This window comes from Polyodon spathula, chromosome 2 (assembly GCF_017654505.1).
Source record: "Polyodon spathula isolate WHYD16114869_AA chromosome 2, ASM1765450v1, whole genome shotgun sequence".
NCBI lineage: Eukaryota > Metazoa > Chordata > Actinopteri > Acipenseriformes > Polyodontidae > Polyodon > Polyodon spathula.
This window is the reverse complement of record NC_054535.1, coordinates 23,224,506-23,238,296: the sequence shown is the minus strand read 5'-3', so window position 1 is coordinate 23,238,296 and position 13,791 is coordinate 23,224,506. Positions and strand designations below refer to the sequence as shown.

At 39.9% G+C, this 13,791-nt stretch overlaps 1 protein-coding gene across 3 annotated transcripts in view; it reads right to left on the bottom strand.

The window, feature by feature from the left end:
* Positions 1–7,293, bottom strand: part of LOC121294319 (attractin-like) — a 136,652-nt gene extending 129,359 nt beyond the window's left edge. For all 3 annotated transcript variants that reach the window (XM_041217917.1, XM_041217927.1, XM_041217935.1), the window contains exon 1: positions 6,775–7,293. In XM_041217917.1, the coding sequence (XP_041073851.1) occupies positions 6,775–7,040 (266 nt within the window). In that variant the 5' untranslated portion in view covers positions 7,041–7,293. The remainder of the gene's footprint in view (positions 1–6,774) is intronic.
* Between the last annotated feature and the right edge of the window lie 6,498 nt (positions 7,294–13,791).

The window sequence follows — 13,791 nt, the reverse complement described above, 5'->3', positions numbered from 1 at the left end:
TAGTGACGCTCAGGTTATGTTACAGTGCATTTTCATAAAATTAGTTTGTTGCTCTAATGGCTTTAACTGTACTTTAACCCAATAGCTACTTGGAAAATCAGGGGGTGCGCTCAGTGATCACCTAAATAAAAGAGAAAGGAGTGGTTCTTTTTGCAATTACTAAAATACTGGTTTACAGGGCTTGAAATGAACTTTTCCATGCACTAACCACCACACAGACATTTTACCAGCCAGCATCGTCCTGGGAGGCGACGATGACAAAAGACAATGCAAAAACAAGCAACATTTATAAGCAATCTACCTCATGAATGAAGATAAAAGCTTCTGAGATGTGTTGGGCATTTGTCCTCTCCACAGACTGCATGTGCACATGCTGCACAGTCACCAGCCCTTTCTGTCAGAAACATACATATACTAGCTCCTTTTCAATGACAGCGCTATCAGTTGAACCATATGACATCACTGACAGGAACTTTGCACCTTTTATTCTCTTGCAGCTGCCTTCTTTCTACCTCAGCAATGTAGTGCATAAATACGCTTGCTTGTTTGTCATTCCTAGCCTTAGCCCTGTCTGTTCATCAACCCAATATTAAAAAATTTAATTATTTAAAAAAAAATGCTATTTTCTATTGTCACACTTTCTGACTGAAGATCTGCTAAGATATAATTGATTCCAGTAAACAGTAAATACACCAAAATTAATCTTAAATATCAAACAAGAGTTTATTTTATTTAACAAGGTTGCATTAGTTTACTATTTGAATCCTTTTATATAAAATATACAATTTGAATCCCTTTTTCAGGGTTTGTAGCTTCAGTGAGGTTAAAATACTCGCAAATTGATTGCATTTGTCCAGCAATTGATACCCATGCATTCTCCTTTATCAGACCTTTATAATCAGCTCTATCAACTGCATATGTGCAGGGATAGACACCGGTAATCCATTTTGGCGTTGTAATGACCACAGTGACGAGGTCAACGTCCAGCTGACTTGAACTGTCAGCGACTATAGTTTGAGCAAGACGATTGCTGGTAGAAAGTGTAAACGGCACGGCAACACGACAGAGATGATCATGGTCGCCTTCTCTCCAACGACAGTCGAGCGATGAAATATACACCGGCCTTAACACTTTGAATGCCACATTGCTTTCCCGTACAATGCTGTCTTTCACCAACATTCCGCATTATTTAGTAAGTGGTTTTATATATCCTAGAATATCTAAAAAAAAAAAAAAAAAAAAAAAAAAAAAAAAAACACACACAACAAAAGTACAAAAGGATAACATGCGCCCTACTTTACAGGCTATAACATGGTTGGTTGTAAAGGTATGCATTTAAAATTGGGTAAAAATCAAACCTGTACAATATAGGTAAATGTGAAATAATTTCCTAATTATTTTATACAGTACTTTATACACCGTATGTCTAGGACAGTGTTTGAATACTATGTAATACACTATTTTTATATATTTGTTTAATTCAAAAAACATTAAAAACAAAACATCAACAATAAATATTTCAACAATGCAAGTTGTTCAAATTAATATATAGGGAGACCATAGATGCATATTTAAAAGTAAAACAAAAAAATTACATATATAATTATATACAATACATTCAGTAAATACACTAATGTTTTCACTGTACAACCCAAATACTAAATGCTATAGAGACCTCTTAATAAAATTCATACTTCATTCAGTACAAATTAGTTAATGAATACAATTACTAGTTTATATAACAATGACATTAAAGTCATTAATTGGCCTTCCATTTTTGGTTTTCAACACAAAAAGCTCCACACACTGAAGAATGGGGATCTTACAGTCTAGACAGTATGAGCTTGTCAGTAGCATAATATTCATTCACAAGTCTGATCATTATTTTCAGCAGTTACCCCAACAAATGTGCAACATGGGGAAAAGTGATTAAAATGCTTGCTAAATTTTATTATCTTTTTTTGTTATAAAATACAGTAAAATAGGAGTATAAATTACAGATTGGAAAGATTAACAGAAAGTGTGACCATAAAGAATACGAATATTGTACCTAAAAAGATATATAAATAGATGTGTGCAAGCCATACAAATATAATTCAACAACACACGAGAACCCTGGAGTTTGTTTATGTCTTCATTTGGTAGACCCCTAGTTATAGCTAGCTATGTGCGCCTATTATTTTTTTCATAGTCATAATTGTGATAAAGTAATAATTATCTACCGATTATGTGTTCATTTTTGGCATGGGTGAAACCAGGGTTAACACTATAACAAAACTGGAGCCAACATTCTCCATGACAGATTACATTTGCATTTTATAGAAACTAAATAAACTTAATATCCTGTTAGGTCATTGTCTTATCTTATAAATTTAACAGTTATTTCATTTTACTCTTGGTCTATAAAATAAATTTCACACCTTTTAAATTGTATCCACGTTGTTCTGGTACTGCAGGTATTTGTACACCACTGTCCGATATGATTTGCATTGTGGGCCTCGCTCGTATCTACATGGACGGTAAAAACCTCATCCATCCACAAATCTCTATTTGCAGTGGAAGATAATAATGTACCTGTTTAAAAAGACTAATACCAGTAATGATATGTATGTAAACTGCAGCGTAAGGGATCAGAAATGCTACTGCATAAAAAAAAAAATACTACCTGTAAATTAAGAGTTTTTGGGAAGCAAAATGCTACCAAATAACTGATCCTTAATTTAAAGCTACTTTGAAACCATTTGTCCTCCTACTGTAGCTCCTAGTCCTTCAAACCATAATCCATGAATCCAGACATTGCGGTCCATGACTGAAAAAAACACAAGAAAATAACAATAGCATCTTGTACATCACGTGCAACAAGACAATGTAGAAAAGATGTTGGCAGAAGAGGCACTGACAGCAGTAATTGATGAGGCTGCAAGTGAGAAATTGGAGAGGGAGCTTGAGATTAAAGTCTGTAGAAAGGGGTGGGCGAAGGAGCTGACAGATATGAAAACAGAACATTTCAGTTTGTTCCAGTGGTATCAACTGGTTGTCTTGAAAGTGTGTTAAACAATTATCTTCTGACAGAACATAATAACAAACAGAATGCTTCTATAATTCCAAACCACTGCAGTGCACAAAGCGGGTTATAATGTATTACAAGAGAGGCCGGACTCACTGGCTAATGCTGAACCTCACTGTGACACTGATAAACAACTGAAAACACTGTTGCAGAATGAATTGCCCAACAGAAACAAAGTACAGAAATGCAGGTTCACAGCAAAACAAATTGCTTTCCGGCTCTTTACACTAAACCTCCAGGGAATCACAGCAATTGTCGCAGTTCCTTTTCTCAACATGATCAATCATGCACCCAAGTCACGAACACAAGATAAACACGGTCATATACTCTACACACTAGCAGAAATCTGAACATCTCTAACAATATAGGAGTGTTTTAATGATCTGTGTGTGTAAAATTATTATTCATTTAAAAGCTATGATTCAGGCCCATAATAAATCTATTTGTTTAAACTGATTTTCTGAAAGTTGAAAAAAAAAAAAAAAAAAAATTGCCAGACTCAAGTGTGCAGTTGAAAAGCATTAACACCTACAGGAATGTGCATTATTCCTTTGTGCGTGAAAGGTTGCTGTGCTAAATCAAGACTCAAACCACAGAGAAGATAAAGTTGCAAAGCATGCCAACAAGATGGAATGTATCCAAAAAAAAAAAAAAAAAAGCTCTCTGCATACTGAATCTAAAAAGAACAAATATTAAAAAGTAACAAGAATTGCATAACCCTAACTCAAGTCTGGAGTATCTAGTAACCTGGCTTGATAAAAACATAAAATCTTTTTAAAATCTTGTATTAGCTGCAGTACTCTTATCATTCAGTTCAACTTCTCTCATTTAATGACTTTGTTTCGGTATACTGTAGTAGCTGTATGGCACAGAAAATGAAATACAAGAGACACACTAGAAACAACACTTGTCCAGAAAAGGAAAGAGTGGCAGAGTTCGATCGGTGTGTACCAACCCAGAGGAGAGTGTTGCTCACCACAAACAGTAATGAAATTGGTGCTGAAGTTCAAGGTTTCCATAGCAACTTCTACACTGCAGCCTGAAGCCTGTCCCGTCTCCATTCCACTCTGACTGGCTAGGGGTCGCCGTCAGTCATCTCAGTGGTCCATTAGTACTGTAGATCTTCTTGACTGAAGCAGCACTATAATGCCCTCATTTGTTTAAATGGATATCAATCATTAAGACCTGCACCAACTGTACACTTTCATTTGCCAGCTACAGTGCCTGTCATTCAAAGTGCCTACTTTGAAATTAACAGGTTAAGGTATAGGTAAGCTTTTCCTATACGTATATGGTGACAATTAATAGTTTGATTTGAAAATGGGGTGGAAGAGGAAAACACTTAATGAATACTGTGCATAATATCCTGACCGACGGCTGAAGTTTCCACAGCAGGACAAAACGGGCCCGTCTGCCAGTGACCAAGTCCAGCTGCACTATGGTTTTGTTGCATGTTGAACAGGATAAAGTGGTTTCAATAAATGAAACGTTTCTCAATGGCATGAAATTATTATTTTGTTTTTAAGCATAAATGTCGATTTCACACATTCTCTGCTTGAATTACAAAAATAAAGATTGAAAAAAACAGTAAATTCTTTGTTTTAGGTCTACATACAGTCATACATTGCACTAACCCTCTACACTATTTTGAAGATGTGCAACAGCTAATTACCCCATAGGAATTTTTTTTTTTTTTTTTTTTTTTTGTATTTTAGGTGAATGTGTTAAATATTTATGCATGACATCCATGGATCTTGAGATGGAAATAAGACTCTCATTGCATAGCAGTTTCACCATTCCAGGTTTTACTACGAGCTTGCCCAGCGTATTGCTCTTGATTAATACTGCTTAAAACAGGACAAACAGGAAAGGAAATTGTATTGTTAAAAAATACCCACCCAAAGCATTTGGATGTTGTGCTACTACATAACTAATGCAGCCAAGTTTTTGCTAAACATTTACAGGAAGGCAGTAAACCAAATGGCACGGCTTCATTAGACCAACAGCATGGGTGGAAATAACCTTCCTATATAGCTTGTTGCTGAACTGTTTACTGCTAGAACACAGATCAATAAAACAAAGTCCAGAATAAACTTGTTTAAACTTTTAAGAAATGACAGAATATAACAACCCTAGCTAGTTGATTAGTCTTTGAATGCCAGCAGGTCAGACAGATGCAGGGTACAAGTAAAAAGGAACAGAATTACTGTAAAACAAGAACATTTCGCAAGCAACAAATGTTTGCTAATTTTGCGTTTATTGAATCCGCAAAATGAATGTGCCCAAATGGACCTTGAAGGCCATTAGCAAAATTAAGTTGCCGCAAAAAAAAATCTTTTATCAGTAACCATAGGTCAGGACCCACTGGCACAAACCTGTATATTAAGATCTGTCTGGTTATAGGTCTGCCTGCTCAAGTAGCTTTTTTTCTTCAGTCACATACAGTTTGATATGATAGCAAAGGTTGCATTTGTAAAATGTTAACTCATTCAATTATCTGTCAAAATCTAGTTTAAACACTATCAATGTTATAAATCTTTAGTGATTTCATTGATGAGTTTTTATTATTTGTTTACATATTTAGTGTTACACAGTCATCACAAATGCAACATTTCGGTAAAACGAATACCAGGACCATTTAAAATCAAATAGGCCCCTTTGTTGTGTACTAATCTTTAACAAAACATGTGGATTGCGTTAGTTTATTGGTGTCATTAGAAGTATTTTTTATTCCCCAGCTGTGTGTTGCTCCCTGCTAGACACATGGCTAGAGTCTCTTAATTCTTCCCACACCAAAAGAGTAGTTATTCGTGATTTCAACACTTAAAAGCAAGTTACTGACAAAAAGACTTCTCTTTCAAAGTTCAAGAAAAATTGTACACAATTAACAGGATCAAATGTCGAATGGCCACCAGTGAATAACACAAATTAAAATTATTCTCTTCCTATTGCATGCATTTCTATTTTCTTTAAAACACATTTTTCCCTCCAGATAAGTTAACTGATATGATAGGGCTGATCTGGACCACCTTGATAACACGCAAATACTGTACATAATCCCTATCTCAAAAAATCATCCACTAACAGGTCACATAAAGCAGAGCTTTCAGGACCATCACATGTACCAAGTGGTAGGTTTCATGACCTGCATATCTTATCTTCTAGTCCCCAGTCACTTCAGTATCCCACAGCTCTAAATTAAGCAGCTCCTTAATGGAAACAAGATTTAGCGTCCAAGCTCTTCAACCCAGAAAATAATTTTAAAACACTTCAGTCCTTTGGCATTTAGCCCAGGTTTTGGACTGAGGTTAGCTTTTCAAAACTTGTTATGGGGGCCAGCAGTTTGAAGCTAGCCATTAAACACAAAAAACGTAACGTTTATCAAAACAGAACTGTATAACCGATCATCCAGGCGCACACTCATCAATTCTTAAAATGAAAAGTATACGAATTTTAAATGACGATCAAACTGTGTAATTAAACGTACTTAAGGTTTTTTATTTTATTTTATTTTTATTTTTTTTTGCAGATTGCACTAATATATTTACCATATTTCACTAGTTTGCTGAGCTACACTGATCCTTATTTCACCTGAACGCGTTTTTTTATGTTGTAGTATTATTCAAAAGGAAAAATACAAATGAAGTCTACATGCAAGCAAATTGCAGATGATGGGACGGACAAGACACACATCGTCATTCGCTTACCTGAATCTACCACCGCAATGCTGGCACTGGTCCCCAGCCCAGCCGGGCTCACAAATGCAATTGCCGACTGTCGGGTTGCACTGCCCGTTCAGGCACGGCTTGTCGCACTCCTTTCCCTCGGCCGGAGAAGCGAGCCCAGACAGTATTAATACCAGCACAACCAGAACCAGTGGTTGCATGCCCCACATCAAACCGGGAAGACCTTCTCGGAACAGACCCCAGCTGCGGCCAACAAGCCAGCAGGCCCGCCGCTTCTCCTTGTCCATTCCAGTCTAGTTTTTTTTTTTTTTTTTTTTTTTTTTTTTTTTACGTATTGTTTTACGTCTCACTTTTAACTCCAGCGGTCTACAGTTTTATTAGTTACATCAACAAACAAAGGTAACAGCCGAGCTTTGTCTTATCTTTCACAGTGTCGAGCTTGTTATTAATGCAGGTTGTTTTGAAAGAGTTATCCAGAGTATAAATGCACTAACCTGCGAGTGTGTGTTCTCACTCTCACTCACTCACTCAGACAGTCAGACAGACAGAGACAGACAGACACCTGTGCGACACCTTCACTGGAAGTGACGCCCAACTAAATGGTGCTTAACATTGCAGTGAGGGGAGGGAACTGAAGACGCGGTATCTAATTTGACTGACTGATATACGGGTTGTGATATATATATATATATATATATATATATATATAATATATATATATATATATATATATATATATATATATATATATATATATATATATATATATATATATACACACACACACACACACACACACACACACATATATATATATATATATATATATATATATATATATATATATATATATATATATATATATATATATATATTCCCACATATACAGTGCCTTGTAAAAGTATTCAGACCCCTGACCAATTCTCTCATATTACCGAATTACAAATGGTACATTGAAATTTAGTTCTGTTTGATATTTTATTTTTAAACACTAAAACTCAGAATCAATTATTGTAAGGTGACATTGGTTTTATGTTGGGAAATATTTTTAAGAAAAATAAAAAACTGAAATATCTTGCTTGCATAAGTATTCAACCCCTGTGCTGTGGAAGCTCCCAGTTTGCAGGGATGAAAGAAATTGCCCTAACGAAGACACAATTACCTTACCATTGGCCTCCACCTGTGAACCATTAAAGTTGCTGTCACATTTTCTGGATAAAAACCCCACTGTTGAAGCATTATTGGTAAGGCTGTGAATCTGAAGGAAAATGAAGACCAAAGAGCATTCTACAGAAGTTACAGATAAAGTAATACAAATGCATAGATTAGGGAAAAGGTACAAAATAATATCCAAGTGTTTGGATATCCCAGTGAGCACAGTTGGATCAATAATCAGGAAGTGGAAGCTGCATCACACCACCCAGGCACTGCCAAGAAAAGGCCATCCCTCAAAACTCAGCGCTCAAACAAGAAGGAGACTTGTGAGTGAAGCCACAGAGAGGCCAATAATCACTTTGAAGGCCCTACAGAGTTCAGTGGCTGGGAGTGGAGTAATGGTGCACCAGTCAATCATATCAAGAGCTCTGCATAACACTGGCCTGTATGGGAGGAGGGCAAGAAAGAAGCCGTTACTCAAAAAGTACCATCTGAAAGCACATCTGGAGTTTACCAGAAAACATGAGAGTGACCCAGCTGCGACATGGGAAAAGGTTTTGTGGTCAGATGAGACCAAGATAGAGCTTTTTGGCCAAAACTCAAAGCGCTATGTGTGGCGCAAACCTAACACTGCCCATGCCTCAAGACACACCATCCCTACAATGAAGTATGGTGGTGGCAGCTGTGGGGATGCTTCTCATCAGCAGGGACTGGGCATCTTGTTACAATTGAAGGAAGAATGGATGGAGCAAAATACAGCAAAATACTGCAAGAGAATCTGCTTCAGTCTGCTAAAAAACTGAAGCTTGGGAGGAAATTCACCTTTCAGCAGGACAATGATCCCAAGCACAAGGCCAAAGTAACATTGGAGTGGCTCAAGAACAAAAAGGTGAATGTCCTACAGTGGACCAGTCAAAGTCCTGCTGTCAATCCCATTGAGAATCTGTGGCACTATTTGAAAATTGTGGTCCAAAATCACTCCAACACTGTGTGTAAAGCTGGTACATACCCCCAAAAGACTTAAAGCTGTTATTGCAGCGAAAGGTGGCTCTACCAAATATTAATGTGTGGGGGTTGAATACTTATGGAAGCAAGATATTTCAGTTTTTTATTTTTCTTAAATATTTCCCAACATAAAACCAATGTCACCTTACAATAATTGATTTTGAGTTTCAGTGTTTTAAAAAGGAAAAATATCGAACAGCACGAAATTTCAATGTACCATTTGTAATTCAGTAATATGAGATAATTGGACAGGGGTCTGAATACTTTTGCAAGGCACTGTATATACATACACTACCGGTCAAAAGTTTTAGAACACCCCCATTTTTCCAGTTTTTATTGAAATTTAAGCAGTTCAAGTCCAGTGAATAACCTGAAATGGTACAAAGGTAAGCGGTAAACTGCCAGAGGTTAAAAAAAAAAGTTTAGGTTACCAAAAACTGAAAAATAATGTACATTTCAGGGTTATACAAAAAGGCCTTTTTCAGGGAACGAGCAATGGATTAACAACTTACAGCTGTTCTGCAGCAATGGAAGTAAATTAAGCCTTGAAAGTTGATGCCAACAATTCCTACAGGTGTCCCAATTTTTGTTGATTACTTACAAACTCTCTGTCTGTATAAAAGCAGTGTTTGAACAGACTGTGTTACTACACCCTCTTAAGCATTATTTGGATAGTATTGTACTGCAGGAAGTAGTATATTGCTATCATAATGGCGAGAAAGGCAATTAACAAAGGAAGACAGACAGACCATTATAACCATTAAAAGTGTATGTATTTTCTTTAGAAACATTGCAAAGAAAGCTAAGGTGTCAGTGAGTGCAGTTTCCTACACCATCACTTGGAAACTGGAGGAAACTCTGACAGGAAGAGGTCCGCCAGACCCAAAGCCACAACAGAATCAGAAGACAAGTTTCTGACAGTCAACAGCTTGCGTGATAGGCAGCTCACAGGACAACAGCTTCAAGCACAGCTTTACACTGGTCGAAGTAAGCAAGTCTCAGTTTCAACTGTGAAGAGAAGAGTTCGAGCTGCAGGTTTGACAGGTCGAGTGGCAGTAAGAAAGCCATTGCTAAGATGGCAAAATAAGAAAAAGAGGCTTGCCTGGACCATGAAGCACCACCAGTGGACTACTGAAGATTGGAAAAACGTCTTAGGGACCAATGAATCAAAATTTGAAATCTTCGGTTCGTCACTCAGGGTTTTTGTACGCCGTCGAGTAGGTGAAAGGATGGTTCCTCGGTGTGTGACACCAACTGTCAAACATGGAGGAGGAAGCGTGATGGTCTGGGGCTCTTGCTGGATCCAGAGTCGGCGACTTGCACAGAGTGAGTGGCACCCTGAACCAAAACGGCTACCACAGCATTTTGCAACGCCTTACAATACCCTCTGGTATACGCCTAGTTGGTCAGGGGTTCATCCTACAGCAAGATAATGACCCAAAACATACCTCCAGGCTATGTCAGAATTACCTTAGAAGAAAAGAACAAGACGGTAGGCTTCAAATCATGGAATGGCCAGCACAGTCTCCAGACTTAAACCCCATCGAGCTGGTTTGGGATGAACTGGACAGAAGGGTGAAAGCAAAGCAACCTACAAGTGCAACACATTTGTGGGAACTTCTGCAACAGTGTTGGGAAGAACTTTCCGAACAATATTTGATTTCCATTGTAGAAAGAAAGCATATCCTCCACCTCCCTGCGAACGGGACCCCTGCGACTCTCCAGGATCCGGTAGGGTCTCTCTCGGACCCTGACACCTGGCGGAATAATAATAGCATGAGAAATAACATGAGTTCAGCCGGGCAAGTAAGAAAAAACATCACTAAACTGTTCAACCAACTGGTAGAGCTCACATTTCTGATCCGGAAGTAGCTGTTCCCCCATTGGGATGTTAATTGTAGCCATTGGATTGACAGTGGGACCAAAATCCTCTTAAACTGTCAAAAGCAATAAATAGGGCTTCGCTTTCACTCCAGGGTTTTAGCAAGTTAATGCGAAAAATTGATCTTATTTTGGCAATCGGGTTGTCTAATTTCATAATTCACATTACCAGTTCCCCGTATCACCTCATATGGTCCCTACCACTTCGCATACGTAGATTCTGATGAATGAGCAGCAACAGTACCTTATTACCTGGACGAAAAGTCAGAATTCATGCTTGTTTGTTGCACTGCTGCTCCTGGCAATGAGGAGCTAGTTTTAGATTTTCTTGTGCCAACGACCAACCAATGTTAGGCGATCTCTTAATATGATTACATATTTGACTATGTTTTTGGAAGTTTTTGTTAGCTCCTCCCACCCTTCTTTCACAAGATAAAGGATACCTTGTGGTTGCCTCCCATACAACGAACTCTGAGGCACCTCTCTCACTGCAAACATCAGGTAGGGAAGGAACTTAGCCCAATGTTTCTGCTCTTTTTTGACAAACCACTTCACCATCTGGTTTAAAGTCTGATTAAAGCATTCTACCAAACCGTCCATCTGCGGGTGATAAACAGAAGTTCGAATGGACTTAATTTGCAACAATTTATACAATTCTTTCAAACATTGTGACATGAAATTTGTTCAGTGATCAGTGAGGATTTCTTTTGGAATCCCTACTCTCGCTATAATCTGTACTAACTCTCGAGCAATTGCTGCAGCACTAGTGGATCTCAATGGTACTGCCTCTGGATATCTAGTCATGTAGTCCACTACTACCAAAATGTGCATATATCCAGAGTCAGACTGGCTCAATGGACCCACTATATCCATAGCAATGCATTCAAAGGGAGCTGAGATCAGTGGAAGTGGGACCAGCGGGGCTGGGCGAACCGTCCTGGCGCTACTTGCTGGCATTCCGGACACTCCGCCACATAGTCCAATAAAACCAAGCCAATATTCATTCCCGAGTCTTATCACTACCTAAATGGCCCGACCACGGGACATCATGATCCATCCACATGATCTCATGTTGAAAAGACTGAGGAACGAGTAATTGTGTTACAATCTGACTTGAGCTTGGGATACCCTATATAGCAAATGCCCGACAATAATGTGGTGAGGATATGCGAGTGGCCAGTTATCCTCTACATCCTTCCCCTCGATAGACTGAACCTGCCCCCAAATATGTGCCAGAGAATGATCGTTTTTTTTGTTCCAACGCTAGGTCCACATCTCGGTCCCAGAATTTCAGGATATCAAGCGGAGCTACAGTAGCTTCAGCACTGGGGGCCTCAGTAACCTGCCCCCGCAGGTCACACAGAGTCCCAATCCCCTTTCCCTTGCATTTAACAGACTCTGAGGTTTCCCCCAACAAACCCTAGCCATGTCTGATTGACATTTTACCCATTTTTCAACTCTTCGCTCTTTTGTTTTTTCGGGTGAAATCGGGAATGGAACAAATCAGCTTGCAGCGGGAAGATTTTCCCAATTGTTTCTCCCGCCGCTCCCATGGTCTTACCGGAGACTGGCTTTACCGTTTTATTAATTCATTGTTTCAAAACGCTGCCAGTCTCGACCTAAAATAACTGGATGTGGCAACTTTGCAGCCATGGCCAAGATTAAGTGGCAGGTATGACATCCAACAGTCAAATCTAATTTAGTGAGGGGGTAATCCTTGTTATCCCCATGAATACAGGAAACTCGCCGCTGGAGAGTTGCGGGTGAGGCGGCCAACCTCATGGCACCGGTAACAAGTGGGGTGAATGGGCACACACGGAACTTGTATGTCCTGCTGCCGTTTTGGCAGTGAGGAGGGGATCTTTGCTCTCATCCCGCTGGGGGTCGACCTTGCCCTCCATGGTTGTGGAGGAAGGCCGCCCGTGGGGTGCTGATGAGAAGTAACCCTGTGAGGGGAGGGGGTGAAGTGCTGTGGGGGTCCTGTCCTTGGGCCAGTTGTTTGGGGTCAGTTGGAGGGAGGTGCAGGGCCGACGACCACAGGAGAGGATGCCAATGCATCCTCATATCCCTCATCCAATTGAACAGCGGCTTCCAGCATGGTGGGTCGATGCCTGGTGACCCAGTTCTCGGTGATCCAGCCCCAGCACCTTCACGAACTGCTCTATGGCAATCAGCTCAGTGATCTTCTCTCCATCATTGGTGCCAGGGCAGAGCCACCGGGTCACATGATCGACTAATTGCTGGGCCACAACGCGGGGTTGCAGTCCTGGTATTCCCGGAACCGGCGGCAGTGCGTCTCCCCTGTAATGTGAAGCCGCTGGAGAATGGCCTGCTTCACCTGGTCGTACATCAGGTATTGCTCATATGTCAGGGCTTGGTAGGCTGCCTGGGCCTCTCCGATCAAATTGGGGCCCAAATGGGTAGTCCACCACTCCCAAGGCCAGCGTGCTGCGGTTGCTTGTCTTTCAAAGGCAACCTAGTAAGACTCAGGGTCATCCTCAGCGATATTCTTACTACCTTTATCCTTGGTAGTTAGCACTGCTGGTTCGGCCACCGGTTCCCTCCCCTGATTAGCCTCCAGGAACAGGCTGTGCATCCTCTCAATCATGGCCATCAGTGACTCCTGGTGCCTCTGCTCCTGGGCCTCCAACAGTGATGCCAAAGTGGATGGGCCCATCTGTGATCCCTCTTCTGGACACCAAATGTTGTCGGGTGTAAGTGAGGCCGTGAATGAAAGTAATGTCCACGCAGAATTTCTCCCAAAAACAGTCTGTACTTTAATAATAAATAACCATAAGAATCCGCCCCTTTACCAGCAATGGTACTGGGGGGTACACAGCGGGCATAAAAACACAAAAATAATAATTATCAAAACAATAGTCTGATGGTCGGTCCCGTGTCCTCTGTGCATGAAATAGAGTGTGCTCCATTCCGGGGACCGTGGTGAAAGACGTGGTGCTGTGCAGTGAAGTGCTCTAGGGTGCTTGCTGGCTTGGT